The 24,273-nt window shown below is 38.0% G+C and overlaps 3 protein-coding genes across 10 annotated transcripts in view; 1 reads left to right on the forward strand and 2 right to left on the reverse strand.

Moving 5' to 3' along the window:
• LOC307046883 (uncharacterized protein) overlaps positions 1-13,808 on the reverse strand; it is a 38,843-nt gene extending 25,035 nt beyond the window's left edge. The window contains exons 1-2 of the mRNA XM_079693546.1: positions 13,488-13,808; positions 11,850-11,958 (exon numbers count right to left, since the gene is read on the reverse strand). The gene's annotated coding sequence lies outside the window, so the exon portion shown is untranslated. The remainder of the gene's footprint in view (positions 1-11,849; positions 11,959-13,487) is intronic.
• Positions 13,809-13,971: 163 nt separating this feature from the next.
• On the forward strand, positions 13,972-18,541 carry LOC307026831 (uncharacterized protein). 3 transcript variants are annotated; one of them, XM_079662395.1, is made up of 8 exons: positions 13,972-14,135; positions 14,457-14,517; positions 15,451-16,127; positions 16,233-16,278; positions 17,005-17,096; positions 17,245-17,355; positions 17,481-17,754; positions 18,222-18,541. In XM_079662395.1, the coding sequence occupies exons 2-8, from the start codon at positions 14,476-14,478 to the stop codon at positions 18,417-18,419; spliced, it is 1,440 nt and encodes a 479-aa protein (XP_079518521.1). In that variant the 5' UTR covers positions 13,972-14,135; positions 14,457-14,475; the 3' UTR covers positions 18,420-18,541. The 3 variants fall into 3 exon arrangements, with proteins under 3 accessions (XP_079518521.1, XP_079518523.1, XP_079518522.1); XM_079662397.1 differs by lacking the exon at positions 17,481-17,754; XM_079662396.1 differs by lacking the exon at positions 13,972-14,135 and having other exon boundaries at positions 14,236-14,517.
• On the reverse strand, positions 18,118-23,393 carry LOC307026516 (uncharacterized protein). 6 transcript variants are annotated; one of them, XM_079661989.1, is made up of 13 exons: positions 22,798-23,393; positions 21,852-22,063; positions 21,662-21,737; positions 21,235-21,515; positions 21,094-21,132; positions 20,926-20,999; positions 20,736-20,816; positions 20,233-20,438; positions 20,056-20,155; positions 19,609-19,974; positions 19,386-19,530; positions 19,115-19,241; positions 18,118-18,976 (listed from the first exon to the last, which is right to left on the reverse strand). In XM_079661989.1, the coding sequence occupies exons 2-13, from the start codon at positions 21,852-21,854 to the stop codon at positions 18,675-18,677; spliced, it is 1,800 nt and encodes a 599-aa protein (XP_079518115.1). In that variant the 5' UTR covers positions 21,855-22,063; positions 22,798-23,393; the 3' UTR covers positions 18,118-18,674. The 6 variants fall into 6 exon arrangements, with proteins under 6 accessions (XP_079518115.1, XP_079518113.1, XP_079518111.1 ...); XM_079661987.1 differs by having other exon boundaries at positions 21,838-22,063; XM_079661985.1 differs by lacking the exon at positions 22,798-23,393 and having other exon boundaries at positions 19,609-19,715; positions 19,812-19,974; positions 21,838-22,791.
• Positions 23,394-24,273: the final 880 nt, after the last annotated feature.

Consider the following 24,273-nt stretch of genomic DNA (forward strand, 5'->3'; position numbering starts at 1 on the left):
CACTAAAAAATCTATTAGAAAGCTGCAGCTGATTCAGAACACCGCTGCTCGAGTCCTTACGAACACTAAGAAAGTGGATCACATCGCTCCAGTTCTGAAGTCTTTACACTAGCTTCCTGTGTGTCAAAGAATAGATTTCAAAATACTGCTGCTGTTTATAAAGCACTGAATGGTTTAGGACCAAAATGCATTTCTGACCTGCTAAATGATGAACCATCCAGATCTCTCAGGTCTTCAGGGACTGGTCAGCTTTCTGTACCCAGAGTCAGAACTAAACATGGTAAAGCAGCGTACAGTTATTATGCTCCAAATATCTGGAACAAACTCCCAGAAACCTGCAGGTCCGCTGCAACTTACTACTTTTAAATCCAGGCTGAAGACTTTTCTTTTTGTCGCTGCTCTTAATTGAACTATTCATATCTTAGACTGCACTGTAACTTTTATCCATGTATTTTTTCTTTTAATGTTTCTTTTATTTGCTTTTCTTTTTAATGACTGATTTTAAATGCCATTTTCTTAATGTCTTTCATTTTTTGTAAAGCACTTTGAATTGTTATAGTGCTATATAAATAAACGTGCCTTGCCTTGCCTAATAAAGGTTTCCTGTGACACATACAATTGATTTGTTGATGGGAATTAATGTGAATAAATTAACTCGGTCTTAAAAGGTTAACGGTACTCTTGCTATCACTACTCACCGACACTATAAACCTTGTCCCTCATGCTAGCCCTGACAACACCGGTAAGCACACCTTCATCTCGGCTGCACTGTAACGTGTCCTGACTTGTAGTGGTTCTCTCCTCTATCTACACTCTTGTCATCTTTGTAAAACAATATCAGACTGGTAATTGACACAGCCATGACTTCTAGTTAAATTCAGTGTGGCTAAAATTAAAAGCTTTGTTAAAATATGCAAGCACGCGAAAGTCAGCTATGGTCTGCAATGGTGTCTTCACAGGTCTCACTAAAAAATATATTAGAAAGCTTCAGCTGATTCAGAACACTGCTGCTCGAGTCCTCACTAACACTAAGAAAGTGGATCACATCACTCCTGTTCTGAAGTCTTTACTCTGGTTCCTCACTAACACTAAGAAAGTGGATCACATCACTCCTGTTCTGAAGTATTTACACTGGCTTCCTGTGTGTCAAAGAATAGATTTCAAAATACTGCTGCTGTTTATAAAGCACTGAATGGTTTAGGCCCAAAATACATTTCTGATCTCCTGCTAAATAATGAACCATCCAGATCTCTCAGGTCTTCAGGGACTGGTCAGCTTTCTGTCCCCAGAGTCAGAACTAAACATGGAGAAGCATCGTTCAGTTATTATGCTCCAAGTATCTGGAACAAACTCCCAGAAATCTGCCGGTCCGCTGCAACTCTTACTACTTTTGAATCCAGACTGAAAACTTTTAATTGAACTATTCATATCTTAGACTGCACTGTAACTTTTAACCATGTATTTTTTTTTTCTTTTAATGTTTATTTTATGAACTTTTCTTTTTAATGATTGATTTTAAATGCAATTTTCTTAATGTCGTTCATTTTTTGTAAAGCACTTTGAATTGCCTTGTGTTGAAAAGTGCTATATAAATAAACTTGCCTTGCCTTGCCTTTGAAGACCCTTAACATGCACAAAAACCTACGTAACACAGTACAGGAAACGGAAAACCGCAGAAAACACAACAGGGCCTCTTTAAGAAGACATTTGGTTGATATAGTTTCTCAGAAAACTTCAGTAGTGTGTCGTTTAATGGAAAATGTGTAATTGTGCTGACGTCTCGTCTCTCTGGTTCACTCCCTTCTTTTGATCAAGTAAATGCAAATGTAAAGTAGGGAAGGAAACCCGAAGCCGCAAGATAACTAAACGATTAAAGAGCAACTTCCAGGTTAAAGACACCTGTGAATAAATGTGTAGGAAAATGAGGAATACACTAGATTTTCAAAAAATATATACAGAAATATACACTACAGTGACATCTGGCGTCGTTTTTGTAAGAAATGTTCACTTCCACATAAAAAAGCCTCGGCACGTGACCTCCCGCGTGTGACGTAACACGGGGGACACAAGGGGGAGAGCGGCCGGTGTAACGTATTAATAAACATGGATCCCAATGCTAGTTTCGACACAGAAGACACAGAAGAAGTTGAACATGAATATTCGAATGCATATGACGGACCACAACCTTATAATTATGAGCCTGCTAGGCGTCCAAGAGACCAGGAGCAGCCAAGGATTAGAAGAAATAACGGCCATCGGAGAGAAATTGAGCTGTGGTGCGAGGAGAACCAGTGGAGAACTGGGCAGCTATCTTGGTGAGTGACCGGCGTTAGCTACAGAATGTTAGCTAACGTCACATCAAAACATTGTGAAGTTAGCTATCATATATCAGGCTATAACTAAAGTAGTATTGATAATATAGTAACGTTACTGGCAGGACTGTTGATACTGATCCATAACAGAAACTAATGCGCAAGTATCAGCCGTATCTCGCGTTACCTAATGCAACTCCACACTACGGTGCAGTGTACCGGAGGAGAGACGCGAGATACGGCTGATACTTGACGATCTGGCGGAGAAAGGTTGTGGAGCCTCCGTTGATATGTCGTTGTAAATGGCTTGATGGAAAGCAGGTGTGTAGTCGGGGAGGGTGCACAGCTGATTGCAGCAGGTGAGTGGAGGTTGAGCCGGGAGCCGGGAGTGACAGCCACCACGCACACACAAACAACACAGACAGGGGGAAACAAACAAACACAAAGGAGACGGCTGGAGCAGTACAGCCACCAAAGCGTTACCTAATGCAACTCCACACTACGTCTTACGGTGCCGTGTACCGGAGGGGAGAGAGAGAGAGCAGCGAAGGGGGGAGAGAGAAGTAATACGGTTTCCTGATAAAGCTGTGGAGAGTATGTGCTGCAGGGAGGTGGATGCACAACGCACCCAGGAACGAACGTTAGCTCCGGTCCTTTTTTACTGTGGACTCGATGTCCTGACAGGCTGGTATTTGTGCAACCTGCACAAACACAATACTGCACCATGATTACAAATGGTGAAATACAATGTAAAACTACCGAAAAATACCAGCTCACTAAAACACAACCGCTCTACTCAACGCAACTCTACTACACTATACCCGCGGTCAGAGAGCGGAGATGTGTCCCCTGTGTGATGTAATATGACGCGTTTGACGTATGACCTTAAAAAAAAGCCGTTCTTAAGAGCAGAGCTCAAAATTGCTCCTTTCCCTCTGAATTCCTGCCCTTATTTCTCGTAAAACATATCAAATCCTGCATTCACTTTTTTAATTGTAATTTTCAAGCAAGTTTAAGCATAAATGTAGAAAAAATAAAAACCTGCAGGATGCTCTTTAACTAATCTGTGGTCAGCCACATAAATCCACTCAGCCCAATACAAATACTTCCCTTTGTACTGGAGGAGCTACCAATCTCTTTGACAAATAAATTACTTTGGATGTTTAAATTATGTTCAGATTATTATGTTAAAGATAAAATAAAGGTAACATATTTACCTTTACCACCTTTACAGGCTATAACATTAAAAAGGGAAGAACACATTTATATGATTTAGTTTAACTACTTTTGCTCAAGTAGGAAGCCAGAGTAACCTACTTTTTCACAAACAAAGAGATATCATACATTTATGACAGCTAGGATAGTCATCGCTTGCAATTCTATCCAAAATAAAATCCAATGTATAGACTAATAAAACCCCTAAAGGGATTGTTTGATTGCCTATTGTCAGAAGGATTATGGAAAACTACAAGCCTCACATTCATGAAACTTGGTGTAAGGGTATAGCGAGCGTGTGCTGAAGAAGAACCCATTCCTAATAAGGGATTTAAACTCACAGAGAGGAACATGAGGGATTCTACTATGCCAAATGCCAAACTAGAGACAGGAACAGAGTTAGCTAAAGGGCTTCAATTAGCAAATTGTGCTGTGTCGAGTAGTGTGGAAATATAACGGGGAAGGGGGTTGGGTGGGGAATCCAGGGTGCCAGGAACAGACAAACCAAATGGGTCATATTCCCCCCCCACTTGCTTCTTTGGTGCAAGCAAGGTCCACTGAACCCAGCTCTTGCTTACTAACAACGCACATACTGGCAGCTCTTATGCCACAAAAATGCATGAAAAGACAGGCTGTTAATATAAAAAGTGGGGTTTATTGCATATTCAGGTGTTGACATATAGAACATAAGCACTACTCAACGTAAACAAATATTCCAAAAAAGAGAGATATCTCATTTTAAACTTGGGAGATCGCACATGAGGAGGACGTTTTAATAACCGATTGTAACATGTTTTTTTTTACTCACTTACTTTGGATACATGAATTGCAAGCTCTCTCTGTATTTTTTTAAAGGAAATTAAAAACCAATATTGTTAGTGAGCCCCTAATTTGATGTACTGTTACAGCTAGTTTTTAAGATTTAAAGATATAATATGCAGCATTTTCGCACAAATGTCTAAAAAAGACTAGACTTATTTATATATTTAGTTGAGTTGCGTATTTACAATATCCCAAATGTTTTCAAATTCAGAGAAATTGTAATCAAGGTAATGGTGTGTTTCAGTTTGTGTGGAATAAAGTTGTCCACCTCTGTGCATACGCCAGCTAAATCTGGTTACGTTTAGTGATCAGATATCTGGATCTTAATTGATCCGAGAAACAGGCTGAGCGAACTTAGCCGTTAGCTTTTAGTTCCTCCACACTATGTTCACCAGGGAACACCCATTTTGATACTCCAACTGCTTTATTTCGTGTGTTTACCAGATGTATTCACAGGGTCCTTTCCTTTGGGGAGATAGGGCCTCTACAGTATGTGGCGTTCATCCCCAGCTTCTGTTTATAAAGCACTGAATGGTTTAGGACCAAAATGCATTTCTGACCTGCTAAATGATGAACCATCCAGATCTCTCAGGTCTTCAGGGACTGGTCAGCTTTCTGTACCCAGAGTCAGAACTAAACATGGTAAAGCAGCGTACAGTTATTATGCTCCAAATATCTGGAACAAACTCCCAGAAACCTGCAGGTCCGCTGCAACTTACTACTTTTAAATCCAGGCTGAAGACTTTTCTTTTTGTCGCTGCTCTTAATTGAACTATTCATATCTTAGACTGCACTGTAACTTTTATCCATGTATTTTTTCTTTTAATGTTTCTTTTATTTGCTTTTCTTTTTAATGACTGATTTTAAATGCCATTTTCTTAATGTCTTTCATTTTTTGTAAAGCACTTTGAATTGCCTTGTGTTGAAAAGTGCTATATAAATAAACGTGCCTTGCCTTGCCTAATAAAGGTTTCCTGTGACACATACAATTGATTTGTTGATGGGAATTAATGTGAATAAATTAACTCGGTCTTAAAAGGTTAACGGTACTCTTGCTATCACTACTCGACGACACTATAAACCTTGTCCCTCATGCTAGCCCTGACAACACCGGTAAGCACACCTTCATCTCGGCTGCACTGTAACGTGTCCTGACTTGTAGTGGTTCTCTCCTCTATCTACACTCTTGTCATCTTTGTAAAACAATATCAGACTGGTAATTGACACAGCCATGACTTCTAGTTAAATTCAGTGTGGCTAAAATTAAAAGCTTTGTTAAAATATGCAAGCACGCGAAAGTCAGCTATGGTCTGCAATGGTGTCTTCACAGGTCTCACTAAAAAATATATTAGAAAGCTTCAGCTGATTCAGAACACTGCTGCTCGAGTCCTCACTAACACTAAGAAAGTGGATCACATCACTCCTGTTCTGAAGTCTTTACTCTGGTTCCTCACTAACACTAAGAAAGTGGATCACATCACTCCTGTTCTGAAGTATTTACACTGGCTTCCTGTGTGTCAAAGAATAGATTTCAAAATACTGCTGCTGTTTATAAAGCACTGAATGGTTTAGGCCCAAAATACATTTCTGATCTCCTGCTAAATAATGAACCATCCAGATCTCTCAGGTCTTCAGGGACTGGTCAGCTTTCTGTCCCCAGAGTCAGAACTAAACATGGAGAAGCATCGTTCAGTTATTATGCTCCAAGTATCTGGAACAAACTCCCAGAAATCTGCCGGTCCGCTGCAACTCTTACTACTTTTGAATCCAGACTGAAAACTTTTAATTGAACTATTCATATCTTAGACTGCACTGTAACTTTTAACCATGTATTTTTTTTTTCTTTTAATGTTTATTTTATGAACTTTTCTTTTTAATGATTGATTTTAAATGCAATTTTCTTAATGTCGTTCATTTTTTGTAAAGCACTTTGAATTGCCTTGTGTTGAAAAGTGCTATATAAATAAACTTGCCTTGCCTTGCCTTTGAAGACCCTTAACATGCACAAAAACCTACGTAACACAGTACAGGAAACGGAAAACCGCAGAAAACACAACAGGGCCTCTTTAAGAAGACATTTGGTTGATATAGTTTCTCAGAAAACTTCAGTAGTGTGTCGTTTAATGGAAAATGTGTAATTGTGCTGACGTCTCGTCTCTCTGGTTCACTCCCTTCTTTTGATCAAGTAAATGCAAATGTAAAGTAGGGAAGGAAACCCGAAGCCGCAAGATAACTAAACGATTAAAGAGCAACTTCCAGGTTAAAGACACCTGTGAATAAATGTGTAGGAAAATGAGGAATACACTAGATTTTCAAAAAATATATACAGAAATATACACTACAGTGACATCTGGCATCGTTTTTGTAAGAAATGTTCACTTCCACATAAAAAAGCCTCGGCACGTGACCTCCCGCGTGTGACGTAACACGGGGGACACAAGGGGGAGAGCGGCCGGTGTAACGTATTAATAAACATGGATCCCAATGCTAGTTTCGACACAGAAGACACAGAAGAAGTTGAACATGAATATTCGAATGCATATGACGGACCACAACCTTATAATTATGAGCCTGCTAGGCGTCCAAGAGACCAGGAGCAGCCAAGGATTAGAAGAAATAACGGCCATCGGAGAGAAATTGAGCTGTGGTGCGAGGAGAACCAGTGGAGAACTGGGCAGCTATCTTGGTGAGTGACCGGCGTTAGCTACAGAATGTTAGCTAACGTCACATCAAAACATTGTGAAGTTAGCTATCATATATCAGGCTATAACTAAAGTAGTATTGATAATATAGTAACGTTACTGGCAGGACTGTTGATACTGATCCATAACAGAAACTAATGCGCAAGTATCAGCCGTATCTCGCGTTACCTAATGCAACTCCACACTACGGTGCAGTGTACCGGAGGAGAGACGCGAGATACGGCTGATACTTGACGATCTGGCGGAGAAAGGTTGTGGAGCCTCCGTTGATATGTCGTTGTAAATGGCTTGATGGAAAGCAGGTGTGTAGTCGGGGAGGGTGCACAGCTGATTGCAGCAGGTGAGTGGAGGTTGAGCCGGGAGCCGGGAGTGACAGCCACCACGCACACACAAACAACACAGACAGGGGGAAACAAACAAACACAAAGGAGACGGCTGGAGAAGTACAGCCACCAAAGCGTTACCTAATGCAACTCCACACTACGTCTTACGGTGCCGTGTACCGGAGGGGAGAGAGAGAGAGCAGCGAAGGGGGGAGAGAGAAGTAATACGGTTTCCTGATAAAGCTGTGGAGAGTATGTGCTGCAGGGAGGTGGATGCACAACGCACCCAGGAACGAACGTTAGCTCCGGTCCTTTTTTACTGTGGACTCGATGTCCTGACAGGCTGGTATTTGTGCAACCTGCACAAACACAATACTGCACCATGATTACAAATGGTGAAATACAATGTAAAACTACCGAAAAATACCAGCTCACTAAAACACAACCGCTCTACTCAACGCAACTCTACTACACTATACCCGCGGTCAGAGAGCGGAGATGTGTCCCCTGTGTGATGTAATATGACGCATTTGACGTATGACCTTAAAAAAAAGCCGTTCTTAAGAGCAGAGCTCAAAATTGCTCCTTTCCCTCTGAATTCCTGCCCTTATTTCTCGTAAAACATATCAAATCCTGCATTCACTTTTTTAATTGTAATTTTCAAGCAAGTTTAAGCATAAATGTAGAAAAAATAAAAACCTGCAGGATGCTCTTTAACTAATCTGTGGTCAGCCACATAAATCCACTCAGCCCAATACAAATACTTCCCTTTGTACTGGAGGAGCTACCAATCTCTTTGACAAATAAATTACTTTGGATGTTTAAATTATGTTCAGATTATTATGTTAAAGATAAAATAAAGGTAACATATTTACCTTTACCACCTTTACAGGCTATAACATTAAAAAGGGAAGAACACATTTATATGATTTAGTTTAACTACTTTTGCTCAAGTAGGAAGCCAGAGTAACCTACTTTTTCACAAACAAAGAGATATCATACATTTATGACAGCTAGGATAGTCATCGCTTGCAATTCTATCCAAAATAAAATCCAATGTATAGACTAATAAAACCCCTAAAGGGATTGTTTGATTGCCTATTGTCAGAAGGATTATGGAAAACTACAAGCCTCACATTCATGAAACTTGGTGTAAGGGTATAGCGAGCGTGTGCTGAAGAAGAACCCATTCCTAATAAGGGATTTAAACTCACAGAGAGGAACATGAGGGATTCTACTATGCCAAATGCCAAACTAGAGACAGGAACAGAGTTAGCTAAAGGGCTTCAATTAGCAAATTGTGCTGTGTCGAGTAGTGTGGAAATATAACGGGGAAGGGGGTTGGGTGGGGAATCCAGGGTGCCAGGAACAGACAAACCAAATGGGTCATATTCCCCCCCCACTTGCTTCTTTGGTGCAAGCAAGGTCCACTGAACCCAGCTCTTGCTTACTAACAACGCACATACTGGCAGCTCTTATGCCACAAAAATGCATGAAAAGACAGGCTGTTAATATAAAAAGTGGGGTTTATTGCATATTCAGGTGTTGACATATAGAACATAAGCACTACTCAACGTAAACAAATATTCCAAAAAAGAGAGATATCTCATTTTAAACTTGGGAGATCGCACATGAGGAGGATGTTTTAATAACCGATTGTAACATGTTTTTTTTTACTCACTTACTTTGGATACATGAATTGCAAGCTCTCTCTGTATTTTTTTAAAGGAAATTAAAAACCAATATTGTTAGTGAGCCCCTAATTTGATGTACTGTTACAGCTAGTTTTTAAGATTTAAAGATATAATATGCAGCATTTTCGCACAAATGTCTAAAAAAGACTAGACTTATTTATATATTTAGTTGAGTTGCGTATTTACAATATCCCAAATGTTTTCAAATTCAGAGAAATTGTAATCAAGGTAATGGTGTGTTTCAGTTTGTGTGTAATAAAGTTGTCCACCTCTGTGCATACGCCAGCTAAATCTGGTTACGTTTAGTGATCAGATATCTGGATCTTAATTGATCCGAGAAACAGGCTGAGCGAACTTAGCCGTTAGCTTTTAGTTCCTCCACACTATGTTCACCAGGGAACACCCATTTTGATACTCCAACTGCTTTATTTCGTGTGTTTACCAGATGTATTCACAGGGTCCTTTCCTTTGGGGAGATAGGGCCTCTACAGTATGTGGCGTTCATCCCCAGCTCGGCAAGTTATCTTGGTTTTACTTTATTTAAGCTGTAACGGTATTGTTGCTTTTTTGTATTTATTTTCTGTGTGTCTATTTTTGCCTTTGAACAAATGTGTCTTTATTCTTTTATTGATTGCTTATTGTCTTAATTTAAAACTGGAAAGCACTTGGGTCCACTGAGGTTGTTTTTAATGTGATATATAAATAAACTTGACTTGACTGAGGAAGGCTGCATTATCACACTTCCTTTTCCTTTGAGCTGCATGTCTGTCAGTATGTGACATGTGTGTAGCGTTTTCTCTGTGTGAGACATGTTAACTAGTTTGGCTAGTGTTTGTTTTGTGTCTGGAGATGTGCCCCATTTTTTATGTGATAAGAAAGTGGTTCTTATTTTGTCTTGAGTTTGTTTTCTATATTGGCGAGTGAGACCTTTGTTTTGATTCATAAAAAGATATCTTCAAATCAGCTTCCTCTTTCTTTTTTTTCGCCTGGTTATTTTCACATGTTGTTACTTGCCCTTTAACCCTAGAATATTAGCGAACGTAACATTAAGAAACAGATCAGATCACATTACATCAACTCCTTTAGGTGGTTGTAGTTCAGTCACACACATCCCCTGAGAAAAAAACATAGATGAGCCACACTGCATTCATCAAAAGCTCAAATAAAAAAAAGTGAAACTGTCAACCACAACACAATTGAGCCTATGTGTGAAATGTGTTGGATGAAATCATTTGCTCAATGATATGAAACAGAGATCTTACATCGTTCACAAGACCAGACAGCTCAGTCAGTCAGTGAACTCACCACAAGTTTCTATGATGAAGGATTTTTGGCATTTTATATACCCATTACAAACCTTACATACAAATTACGTGGACAGCCTTTGTCTACCTGTCCAATGAGTTTCCCCCAGTTTCAAACGTTGCTTAGAAACTCATAGCTCAGCAAATTATAACCATCTGATTCGTAGTTCATTTTCTCTGCATCCAACACAATTTGGCCTTGGGGGCCAAATCACAGTGGCCGACAGGTGCAAACATTATGTATACATATAAACTCCATTAGAGGAAAGGCGCTGCACTTTCAGAAAATATGTTTCTTCCTTTGCATCTGTTTTTTTGTGTTTCTTATTTCTATCATTTAGGAAGTGCAGTGCGTTTCCCTTAATGTTAATGATATGGGCCGTTGAAACGCGTTTGCACGTGTCAGCCGCCACACAACTACTCTTCTGAGACAGCCAACCGTTTTTAAGAGAGAATTGAAAGACTCGATGAAGGTGGTGTTGTCAGAGCTATGTTTCTCGTCTTAAATAAGGCATTTGTAAATCTGCAAGAGGTGCAAGCATGAAGAGATTATATTATTCCACTCAGGAAAAGTTGATTTAGTTAATTTTATGATCAATGGAACTCAATCCCTCAAGCCTCATTGAGCTTATTTAAAACTCATCCAAAACATTGTAATAAGCTCTACTAAATACTAAAACAATCTACTGCACTGTGCTGCTCCCTGTATTTCTCTAATGCTTTGTATGCATTTTTTGTTTTATTATTTTAAATTAGCATTTCCATTATGCTCTAAATTGTCTGTTTTTATTGATTGTATTAAATTGTTATTTTATATTTAAAAAATTATTTTATTTTGACTGATGTACATCTGTCCAGGGATTACAGATCAGTATTAGCTTTGTTGCTGATATCACATTCACAGAAATGTTGATTAATGTGCCTTGTCCCTGACAAATGCAATCAATTACAAATCTTATTTTTATATATTTTATAACATTCAAAATACTGTAAGATAGCACAGAGGAGCTAACTTGACTGCAGCCCTCCAGCCCCCCCTGCTGCCAGAAAGAAACAGTTCATCTTTATAAAATATCTGTTTTGTATCCATTCTGTTGATGTATTTTTGTTGTTGTGTTCAAATCATGTGATAAACTTTGCAAATGATCATGTATCTTAAGAATCCTGACTATGTGTGACTTCACTTCAGCCAAAGGTTTAGAGGAGCTATTGAACATCAAATACAATGTCTTTCATTGAAATTATCAAAAAACAATAAAGGCTCTATAAAACTCCCTATTACCCAGCAGGACATACAAACCAACGCTTTCCAGAGAAACTACTGACAGTTGTTGAAAGTTGAAATCCCCCCATCATATAGTAGATGATGATGTTTCTTTTGCTGTCATTACATTTCAACACAAGTGTCGGATTTTAGTATAGTCAGTTTTTTCTGAACATGCCCACTTGTTTTCCGTGTGTCGTTCACTGTTGTCACCTGCGGGATCTAGAGGTAGGCCTAATGAGGATCTGTCATCTTCATCCCGTTGTTCTCGATGAAGTGGAAATTAGAGATCTCGTCCATGTTGGAGGCGTGCTGCAGACATCTGAGACAACAACAACAACAACAACAACAACAGGTTAGTGTGGACAACGACAACATTTCAGAATCAGATCAGAATCAAGTTTATTGCCTGGTCCGTTTACACATACAAGGAATTTTCTTTGGTATCTGGTGGTACGAACATAAACAATCTAAGAAAGTAAGATAACAAATAAATATATAAGGATAATACAAAATAAGTATTTTTAAGAGAGAGTTTAGCGTTAAAAAATAATACTAAGGACACATATTTACACCAAATTTAAATTTGAATATACAAAAACCTTAAAAGCTAAAAATACAAAAATACAAAAACATTTAGGACAGTGAGTATATGGCCAACTACAGTATATTACATTTTAAAGGATGAAATATAGAACATCATATTTAATTCCTAGTTGTAAGATAATTTTTTAGACTTTCATTGATTTAACATTTTAAATTCCTTAAGGAGAAACTTGGATATTTGTTTCTTGTGTGTAAACCTCAGTGGTTACTGAACCAGCTGAAGCAAAAAGTCCTTACAAGAGGTGAGAGAGAAACTATGTTTTTTTTTTTTTTTCATGTTGTTTCAACAGCATTTATAAAGGACCAACAAAAGCATACTTAACCAGCACATGAAGGACATTTTTTTTAATAAATAACCAGAGTATTTTCATGTTATTCAGATGTCATTGAAAGTCACCTTCACCGGTCTGAGGATGGACTTGGACTAAAGAAATTGTGTTTGACTAAGACCAAAAAGACCCATTACACAACTAATTGACTAAGAGGGGGCAGTCATAGCACGTAAACAAATATATATTTGGAATGAATCATTCTAAAAGTTTATGAGATTTTTTTCATGGTATGATAAAACGATAACAATAATAGTGGCTTAAAATATAATTCAACACTATCATGAACATTTATGTATATCAACGAAAAGTCTCAAATGGATTGCGATATAGTTTAAACTTTATCCTAAGAAATCAAAGTTTTCAGTAAATACGTCATAAAATGCAGACATGCAGTGTATCAATGATGAAGGGAAATATTGGAAAGAGTAAGTGGTACAATTTAAACACGTTTACTTTTATGTAAGTACAACACTGAAAATAGTTCTCCTTTTCCACACACAAACAACTATTACAATTATAATACAACTCACCCATAAATAGGCATCTTTTATATTTACATTATTTTCATTTATCTTTAAGAGATAATTGCCTCATTTACAATAACATAACAATGAAAATACATGCAATAAAGTGGATAAATAAAATAAAATTCTGATAAGCATCGCAAGACATTTCTGCTACTTAAAAAAAAGTTTTTGAAATGTCCACAGATTGGGCCAATTGGACCCTCTATCCTTTTATTTTGAACTTCCTGCTATCAGTAGTTACAAGTCTTTCATATTTTCTTCTTCTTTGTGATTTAAGTGGTAGCATTACGATATATTTGACTTAAAAAAATGACATTTGTTATATATATATATTTTGTTGGACAGATCAATGAGTCTTTATTAGATACACACCAGCAAAGGCTCACCACAAGGGGGGCATCCTGTCCCTCTTCCTGTTCATTCTCCACACTGATGAATGTAAAGGCCCAGATACATCGGCCCGAAATCGGCAGTAAATGGGAGTCAGGCCGAACATGAGCGTGGGCACGCCCTATTCGGAGTGGTGTGCGCCGCACAGTCGGGTCTTTTCTATGGCGTTATATTTGTGCCTCTATCCTGAGCACGCAATGAAACATGTTGAGCATAGAAAATGCTATTGAGCGCGCACTTGAACACTTTTGAGCACAGATAAATATATTTTCTCTCATAAAACTCCTGCTCCGTGCGCAGGCAGACCGCTGCACGCGCTCTCTCTCCCTCGCTCGCTCGACCTCTCCAGCCTGTGCGCGCTCAACTTTGCCTGCGCGCGCTCAACTTTGCCTGCGCGCGCTCAACTTTGCCTGCGCGCGCTCGCTCAAATTGTCACAGCGTTACAAATGTGCCACAAAACCAACCAATCGGAGAACTCGAGAAGGTCAATTCTGATTGGCTGGCCGTCTCCAATCATATCTGAGATGAGAGAAGAGAGGGATTTTCATCTTCTGTTGCCATCAGGCTGTTGGCGTTCCTATTATCGTTGACATTTACAGGACATGACAGACTCGAACGAAGAGATTACTACGCCACAGTGTCAGGTGAGTTATACATTTCTGGTTTTCTGATATCACGTTATTGTTTGTAATACCTTTGACGAAACCTTTTATCCGATCGTTTCAGATAAGGGTGAGTTTGCTAGCCGGCAACATAGCTATATGTTCTTTATATAAAAAATAAAAAGATGACTGATTATAGTAGATTTGTTCTTGTAATTATTGACTCATATTTCAGAAATGCTTTTTATTTTTCTGTATTATAGGGCTGTAGGATTAACATTAGCCTATATGTCTTCTTATCTTGAGACATCGGCTGTTGTGTGAGTAACTAAAGTTTGACTCATCCTTCTCTATCAATCCCAGCTGGCCACAACATCCGACAATGTCGAATGAACAGCAACAAAATGTCACAGCAAGGCCACATGTAAGTCGTTTTTGATTTGGTTGTCTCCTGGGACCCAGCCCATTGAAAATGTCCTCTGTAGTGGACATTTTGTTAACACGCATCTCCTTTTACTCTTTTGAGCTACTCTATCAATCCCTGATGTACTGTACAGAGGACATCCTGGTCTTTCCAGTGATGTGTCATTGGTTAAAATTGCATGCTGGGAAGTCCCTCTTTCTTTTCATCCAAAATGGCTGGCATACCAAAAACAAAATGTTATAGAATCAGGAGGAGAAGTCAAATATTGTTGAATAATTGTAATTTTTACCATGAAAATCATATATATTCTTGTTTATTAACATGTGAGGAACTATATAATTAGTTCTGAAAGCAATTAAATAATTCAAGTTTTCAAATAACAGCCCTTTTATAAATGTCCATTCTAGTGGACGTCAGGACCATCTTCATGGACTTAATGACTCAATATTGTTGCAGGAGACGGAACTGAAGCAGACTTTTTCTGTACCAGATAGTTCAGGGAGATTCAGATTTTGAGCTCTCAGATGATGAGAGAGAGAGGCTTCATATTAATCTGCTGAAAGTGTTGCTTTGTGCTCATTGAAAATAAGATTTGGATGTTGAAATATAAAGCCTCTGGTGCACAAATACTGAGAATTGACTTTACAGTGAACTAGGAGGCATCGTGTTGCAGTTAAACTTGTGAAATGAAACATATTTGCATATTTATAGGTTCTGACATTTTTAAGGAGGGAGGAGTAGATGTAATTTTAAGGAGATAATTTAACTTGTTTTGTGGATAAACTTTATCAAACTAATTATTATTTGATATTATATAAGGGGTAAATGTAACGTTATTACTAGCTTCCACATCTCATAGCTCGTTATCAGTCACCTATATGACTAACAACGAGTCCCTCTTCTTAACTAATCTGAGCTCTGTCTGTCCAACAGGACGTATTGAGACAGCAGTTGATGGAAAGACTTCTCACCAAACTGCAATCAGCCTTGAACCAGCAACCACTAAATGTGGATTATTTGGAGTTCCTGACTCGCCATGAGCTGATTATGTTTGAATCGTTCCATGAGCAGATAGGAGGTGTATCAGAGATTACAGAAGCAATACGAAACCTACATCATGTTGTCCGGTTGGAAATTAACGCAAGGTCTATGCCCATTGTAGAACAGGAAACAGAAGTTGCTCCAGGTTCTGGTCAACCCAAAATTGTGATAGAGAGAGAAAAACTAACACATTTGCTGAACACACATCTGCCAGTCTCCTGCATTGCAAAATGCCTCTGCGTTTCAAGAAGAACGGTTTACAGGAGAATGCAAGAATTTGGCTTGTCTATAAGAGGATCATACAGCACAATGACTGACCAAGAACTTGACAACGTAATTTTAGGTTTTAAAAGTCAGATGCCAAATGCTGGTTATCGAATGGTTCAAGGCCATTTGGTTTCAATGGGCCTCCGTGTTCAGTGGTGGAGAATGATGGCCTCTATGCATCGGGTTGATGCTGCTGGGATCTTCAGACGGATCACAGAACTAGGGTGTGTTGTGCGAAGAAGTTATTCCGTGCGAGGCCCTCTCTCCCTGGTCCACATTGACACAAATCATAAACTGATAAGGTAGAGTAAAATATCCTGTTTATGCAATTACCTACACAGTGAATGTTGGGAGTATATAATAAGAACAACCTTAGTTATATAGTAACCTTTTTCCCTTTTGAACAGGTACAATATTGTGGTCTTTGGTGGAGTGGATGGCTACTCAAGGAAGGTAATTAATGTGTTCTTGCTTATTATTGTTAAAGAAATGCAGCTTAAAGTACAAAGCCTCTTGTGACCAGCAGTTATACTTCTGAAATAACACTTATTTGCATATTTATAGATTATGTTATACACATCTTAAAACATGTCTAGGGGGGGAATCATCAATTTTATTAGCTTGATGCAGATTGTTTTGATTGTATAATTAGAGCTTAAAATGCATATTGTATGAAGATCTCAACATCCACACGACGACATAGCTGACCTATGCATGGAATCATAATCTGCTGCTTAAGACATGTAGTTCTTATCGTTAGTTTGATCAAAAAGTGTATATTTTTTCTCCTGCTCCTTGGAATAATTATTGAGCTAGAAGGTAATGATTCCTGTTTAGATCCAATTATTATTATCCAATCTGGTTATACTTTTTTAATACAAAGCATCTTAAGGGAGCAATAATGTATTGCCTTAAAGAAAAAAATATATCTGAGGAAGCTGTAATAAATCAAGCTGCATTTTAGTATGTAAAATATACCAAGTTGATATTTTTGAAAATTACCTATATAATAATTGAAATACCAAATCCTGTTGATGGTTCTGTTGAAATGAAATGAAACTATGTGTAAAGATTTAGGACGTGCCGATCTTTCTTTTATGGTATAATACAACACTAAAAGCTCTAAGGCTAGCCATAGCTGAAAGCAGATGTAAATGATTTCATCTGGTTTCTATGCAGATCATGTACTTGGATGCTGCAACAAATAACAGAGCATCAACTGCATACTCATTCTTCCTGAGATCAACCCAGCTTCATGGCTTACCATCAAGGTATTTTGCCCTGACAAAACAAAAAGTGGATGTTTTTTTACACAAATATACTAGTTACAATATCTTTCATTTCATCTACTGAAGTTAAAGTAAACCTTGTTAAATTAATTATTCAATTATTTATTATTAAAATGTATTTTGATCTTAGGGTAAGGGCGGATCAGGGAGTCGAAAACGTGGACATCGCACAATACATGTTTGCCACACGGGGCACAGGAAGAGCCAGCTTTATCTCTGGAAAGAGTGTCCACAATCAGAGGTTAGTTGTGTTTTTGTCTTGAAATGTTGACTGTATAATTATTAGTAACTGTAGCAGTTTGGTTGTTCAATGAAAGCACAAATAGCTGTATAAATCCAAGTAAATCAATTAAAATGCAATTCTAGGATAGAGCGACTTTGGCGTGAGGTCTGGGTTGCAGTTAGCAGCAAGTACCATGATGTTCTTCACTCTCTGGAGGAAGATGGTCTGCTTGATATCTCTGATGTGGTTCACCTCTTTGGTGTGCACTACATCTTTGTCCCTCGACTTCGAGCAGACCTTGACGCCTTTATCCAAGGATGGAATAATCATCCTCTAAGGACAGAGGGAGGTCTCACTCCTGAACAGCTGTGGTGTATGGGACATCTACAAGATCTAGACGAAGGGGAGAGACTTGAGGTAACAGTTATAGAGTTCCCATTAAATATATTTGAAAAAACAATTGAGTTGTAGGCAGATATATCTAGTTTTGAGACATAATAGACATCAATGCCAATTGGACAATGGAGCATGAAAGCCAAACATTTTTTTTTAAAATATTTATTTCTAAACAACATGGTTAAAAGGTCTGAATCAATGTGAGCTTCTGTCTTCAATTGTGCATAGATATGCTGTAATTCAATTTTTTTCCATCTACAAACCTTACAGTTCTGTTGCATTGAGTGATGAGAGGCATATCTGACAGATGTGTAACATTATTGGAAACAGCAACCTGTTCAATAACTAGTATTTCTAGAATAATACAACTTTGAGTAAACAAAATCACCTTTATGTAACATGTTTATTTTTAAAAATCACACGTTACATAAGTGTATGAAAATACATCATGTACTAAACGTATTTTAATTGTTTTCCTGGATCCTTAGGAACTTCAAGACCCAGGCATCAAATGGGAGAGTACCATACTGCAAGAAGACTCAAACGGGGCAGTTGTGGTTCCTGAAGTTGTGTGCCCCCTGGATGTCGAAGACCTAGAAGAACTTCAGAGAACTGTTGATCCTCTGGAACATTCTCAGTCACATGGCCGTGACTTGTACACACGATTCTTGCAGTGTGTACAATGACAATTGAACGTGAACTCTTAAACTGACACATTAGCTGATTACAACAACCTTGTTTAACAGATATCTGTTGAGAATACACAGAGCCCAACCATTGGTCCTTATTTGCCTTTCTGCTTGTCTGATGTTTTGTTAAAAAACTTTGTAACAATGTATGCGTTCCCAACTAATAAAAGCATGACTTCATCAAACATTAACAAATATATTTAAACATATATACACTCAGCTCTTGCCTTAGTTTGAGTACAGCTAGTTGTTTTAAACTCTGTGGAATCCACCACCATATCTCACTGCTTCACCCATGATTCTTCTAAAGTCAGTGTAAGTGCTGAGACGCTTTACTGGAAAAGTCACAGTTTTAGTGAACCTACTCACAATTGGGTAACAAATTAAGTGATCTCCTAGCCGCTCCCTGCAGTCATGGTCAAATTTGCATGTTATTTTGAAATGTCTCTTTTCATCAGGGAGGATGGGGATGTGGGCCTGCCCTGTCATCCACTGGAGCACGTGTGGCACTGCAAGAGGCTCCTTGTCACCAGCTGCACTGTCTGTCTCCCCATCTGTGACGGATGTATATTTTAAATAACACAAATTAAGAAAAGCAAATATCCAAGAACATTTATTAGGTATGTGCTCAGTACATTCAAATCAGTAAAGCATTCATTCATATGTGTACTGCATTCTACAGTATATCATACCTGACATTTCAACTTCCTGCAAGAAATCTTGCAGGAAGTTGATCACCTTCCTCTCAGTTCTCTCCTTAGACGTCCCTTTTTCGCTAAAACGTGGCTGGCAGTTCATCATCATGAAATCTGCATCAGGCTATAAAGAGAGTGAATGCAGATTTAGTTTAATATCTTGCAAGTGTTCAAACCAAAGCTATTAAGGCAATACAGAATGAAAAGTACAATACAAAAGAAGAATAGAGTCTAAAAATAAATAAATAGTGGCAGTTAAAATTCTTACTTTGGTGATCTTCCCTGGAACAAATAAGGAGTGACAAGCTTCAGGGTTTCTAGCCATCTGATCCACCAGGCCATACAGCTCCATGCCCTTTCTGAGTTGCTGCAGCATTGGAATCAGTCTTGTTGTGGAATGTAAGACAATTGCTCTTTGAAGAAAAGCAGAAAGAAATTACACACTGGTTTGAAAAATAAACATTGTAAAATTAATATTGTACAACTCTTACCGAATTATGCTGTGTTTATTGTCCAGTTTGAGCTGGCTTGTATATCCACAGCTGACAATTTCATCAGCCCACAACATCAGAGACTGCTCATCTGCAGAATCTTCGACCTGAGAATTTGCAACATTGAAATAAAGGACAGATTTACAATAGGTGTTAAAACATATATCTAATTCATATCTAACAATGCTCAACAGAGTACTCACCTTGCTGATGAGAAGACCGGATTCTATATCAGAAACATCCTCCTTTGAAAGTGAATGAATGTCCACCTCTCCTGTGCAGAGGAAGTTGTAGCACCACGCTCTCAGAAAGGCAGGAGGTGGGCCACCTTGTGCGATGCTTACTGACATTATTTCACCAATAGTTCTGTGTGCAAGGTAGAGAAAGTCTTTGTAAAAAAACTCCTTACATAAATGACAATGTGTACAAAAACAGTATGTTACCAACCTGAAGTTGTCATTATCAAGGTCTGTCAAAGAGTACTTAGCATTTTTCCCCTGGCTCCCAGTTCCTTCAAAGAATCTGTTTTCAATACCTGAAACCATGTCTTACAGAAAAAAAGCAAATAAGCAATGATCCTTTGGTTTTGTTTAATATCAAAACTAAACAGTTAAATGAACTTACCAGTCAAAAACTCTTTCCTTATTGCTCCAGTGTCAATGCCTGCCTCTCCTATGTAGACCACCTTAAGAGCACCGGCAGGAGATGCAGCTTTTTTTCGTTTCCACTGGAGAATGCCCCTGTCTGGAAGGCCGTCTCTGTCCACACACAGTTTGAACTCTGTTGTGTTGTCAACTTGGTGTTCAAGTAAGCGCAATACATCTTCCGTGCTTAAGGAAGAGGACAGAGAAAATATAAGACTATCCCAATTTTCCAAACATTTTGTATACATTATTGCCATATAACTGTCCTATTATTATGCTGAGCAATATTTGGGAAAGAAAGGGCTATCAAATGGCGTAATTAGAAAAGAGTGCACCATGTGCTATGTTTTGAATAGCCTGTTAAAATAATTTGAGAGCTAGCTTTTGGGGGAGACATTAAAGCATGTGGATTGCATGATGGTGCTCATTATTTATTCTGTATTTGATATAAACTCATGCAAAGGTCATCTTAATAAAACGTACCTTTTTGGTTTGCATACTGGAGGTTGAGCAGCTGTACTTGGACTATTGTTCTCTGATGCAGGAGTCCCTGTACATTCAAAGCTGCACAAACAATATGCAGTTTAAAACACTGAATATGTAGACATTCTACAGGTGGTACATCTATCAAATATAATGTTTATGATACAAAGAGCAGAATAAGACAGATCACCTCTCTCCACATAGACTAGCATGGACTGTGATTTCATCGTCTGGGAATTCTTTGGTGCAAATTGGACACACCACCTAAAGTTTGAAAGAAATATGCTCCATGTTACAAACAGCTGAAACACTAAACTAAACTGATTGTGCAGTTTAGTTGTGTGCTGTTCTACTGTACCTTGCAAGCGTTCTCCACGATACACAATTCATCAGAGGACTGCAGATTAACAAAAAAGTGATTTATTTCAATAAACAATTTATATTTTCCTCGTCTTTTTCTAAAGGCAATTTACCAAATACAAAAAGAATTTGCTCTCACCTCATCAACAGTCTCATCAGAGGACAGTTTTCCACTGCATGTCCTAATGTGTACTGCAAGCATCTGCAAAGGCATCACTTCATGACATTGGAAACATGTCTTCTTTGGCATTTTTGCAAAGCAGTGCGAGTCAGGAGGCAGTGGAGCGGTGTCCAATGTCTCCTGAAGTGGTACTATGTAAAAAGTGGCTTTGCCACCTGCTGACATAGCTCGCAGAGCTTTGACAGAATACCCCTCTGCTTCTGGTGGAATGACAGTGAGCTTTCGTCTTCCACTGCCACCTTAATTGAGAGAAAGAGAGAGAACATGTTTTGTCATTCTGCCACCTCTAATGCTTACTACAAGTAATCAATACCTCAGAAGGGTTCATGCACACCAACAAGTAATACAGTAATATGAAAACTCAACAAAACAAAATCCCACAAACCTGTAGCCTTATGCAAGAGCCATCCTCCACATAGACCCTCCATTTTTGGAAATGTGTCAGCCAGGAGCCTTAAAATCTTGAGAGAGAGAGAGAGAAAAGCATTGATGGTGACAATACGCTGAAGTACAATAATTGACTTTAATGATAAGTTAAACAAATGAACTGACAAACGATACCTCTGTGTGATCACCATCTTCAGGAAGAGTCAGTGTTTGTCTTCCCATGCCTGCCTGGAGGAGTTCAAGCTCCTCAGTTGGCAACGGTGTGTGGGCGATATTTTTTGGCAACAGATAAAAATGTAAAGCAGTTGTTTTACTTGTTGTCTTAACAAGATGCTTGGTGGCAGTCAAACACCTCTTTTTACCACGACGGAAGTTTGGTTTGAAATATCCTGGAAAAGATCTGTGGAATAAATTATATGTTTTATATTTATTTATAACAATCAAGTGTTGCACAAAAAATCTAAATAGTACATGTTGGCTATATATATTTTCCAATGCTATTACAAACCAAGTCTTGTTCAAGTCCAAGTTCATATTTTAATTTAATCATGTCAGCGATGTGACTACTGGACTTAAGAAAACAACATTGATTTTTTGAATTTTTTTAAGCAAAACGAAAATATAATGATGTGGTCAAGGTACAATGTTCTTTTATTTATGATACTAGAACACAGGGTTAAGAGTGCGTTTTTATCGCAGAGTGATGAAACGTATACCAATAGAATCTGTGGACTCTCAGCGTTCATATGACATCTAGTATGTGCAGATTGCATGAAAGATCGCTACCGTGAGTTATGTGCAAAGTGTCTCTCTCTCTCTCTCTATTAGGAACCGCAATAAACAACAGGCGTTGCTTCGCACAAGATCAATGGCGCGAAAATCACTGAATGTTCTATAAGGTAAATATTACCGGCTGGCGCAGATAGGTATAAATGGCAATTTATATTGACAATATTTGTCTAATACTAGCGCTAATATTAGGCTACGGTTTGTTAGCTGTTTGCTTAAACTATCCATATAGCTATGTTGCCGGCTAGCAAACTCGCCCTTATCTGAAACGATCGGATAAAAGGTTTCGTCAAAGGTATTACAAACAATAACGTGATATCAGAAAACTAGAAATGTATAACTCACCTGACACTGTGGCGTAGTAATCTCTTCGTTCGAGTCTGTCATGTCCTGTAAATGTCAACGATAATAGGAACGCCAACAGCCTGATGGCAACCGAAAATGAAAATGTAGGGCCCTATAAATTCCGTTTTCATTTTCACCAAATTCCGTTTTGTGTCTTTCTAAATTCCGTTTTTTCCGTTTTAATTTTTTAGAATTCTGTTTTTTCCGTTTTTTTCCGTTTTAATGTTTTGGAATTCTGTTTTTTTCCGTTTTTTTCCGTTTTAATGTTTTGGAATTCTGTTTTTTTAACCTATTTACTCGTATTTTACCACAAAAAAGGGTGTGTTTTAATGTTTTCAAATAAAATGTACACTAAATAGAAATGACCTCCCATTTATTGAGGCGACTGTTGAGAAGTTGCATTTATCCATGAAGACCACATCCACCAGAAAATATTGATTTTCAACACCTGTGATGAAAGAAGAAAACAAGCATATTACTAATTATCTCTTACACTGTTTTAAATGTCTATCTAGCTTATTGTTTTAGGTGTATTAATATATATATATTATAAATAAAAGGGGCATTTAGAATAAACAATATCAGTACAGCCACTGTCTGCCTCATTTTATTTATATATATATATATATATATATTATATATATATTTTATTTTATTTATATTTATATATATATATATATTATATATATTTTATTTATATATATATATATATTATATATATATATTATTTTATTTATATATATATATATATATATATATATATATATATATATATATACATAAAATGAGGCAGACAGTGGCTGTACTGACATTGTTTATTCTAAATCTGTTTATTCTAAATTTAAAATCGTTTTTTATCCTAGTATTGTAGGTGCATGTCACCAGTTTCCCCTGTGGGATCAGATGTTTTCTGATCCATCCATATTTATTTATTTTTTAATAAAATGTGTTATCCCATTATAATGATATATTGCAATAAAAGGTATTAGTGTTGACAAGAGAAATCAGCTATGTTTCCCCCTCTGGAAGACAATGCTGCATCACGATTTGCACACAACATATTGTAAAGGAGTGTTCACTACGTTGTATTTTAGGATATTACAAAATTTACAATACATCACGTCACCCGACACGTAGAAGTCAGCGGGGAACTGCTCTGCTCGTGATTGAGCGGATAGCCCCGTATTCCGTATCTTTTTAGCTGACGGAGGGACAGCCATGCTTGCATTTCACTTGTGTTTGTTGGGGGTGGCGGGACGGGACCGCATGAGACAGTGACGCAGGGGTGTGTTACGCTGATTAGCGTCCCCCGGGAAAGTTTTCCCAGGTTTTTTGTTTCACTTCCTCACGAAAACAGCATTTCAGTCTAATTATGTCAAATTCCGTGATTATCTGCTTTTTTCGGGAATTTCCGCGATTCCGTCCGCGATTCCGCGATCGCGGAAAATATAGGGCCCTAAAAATCCCTCTCTTCTC

The sequence above is a fragment of the Notothenia rossii genome (assembly GCF_949606895.1).
Source record: "Notothenia rossii genome assembly, chromosome: 1".
Taxonomy (NCBI): domain Eukaryota; kingdom Metazoa; phylum Chordata; class Actinopteri; order Perciformes; family Nototheniidae; genus Notothenia; species Notothenia rossii.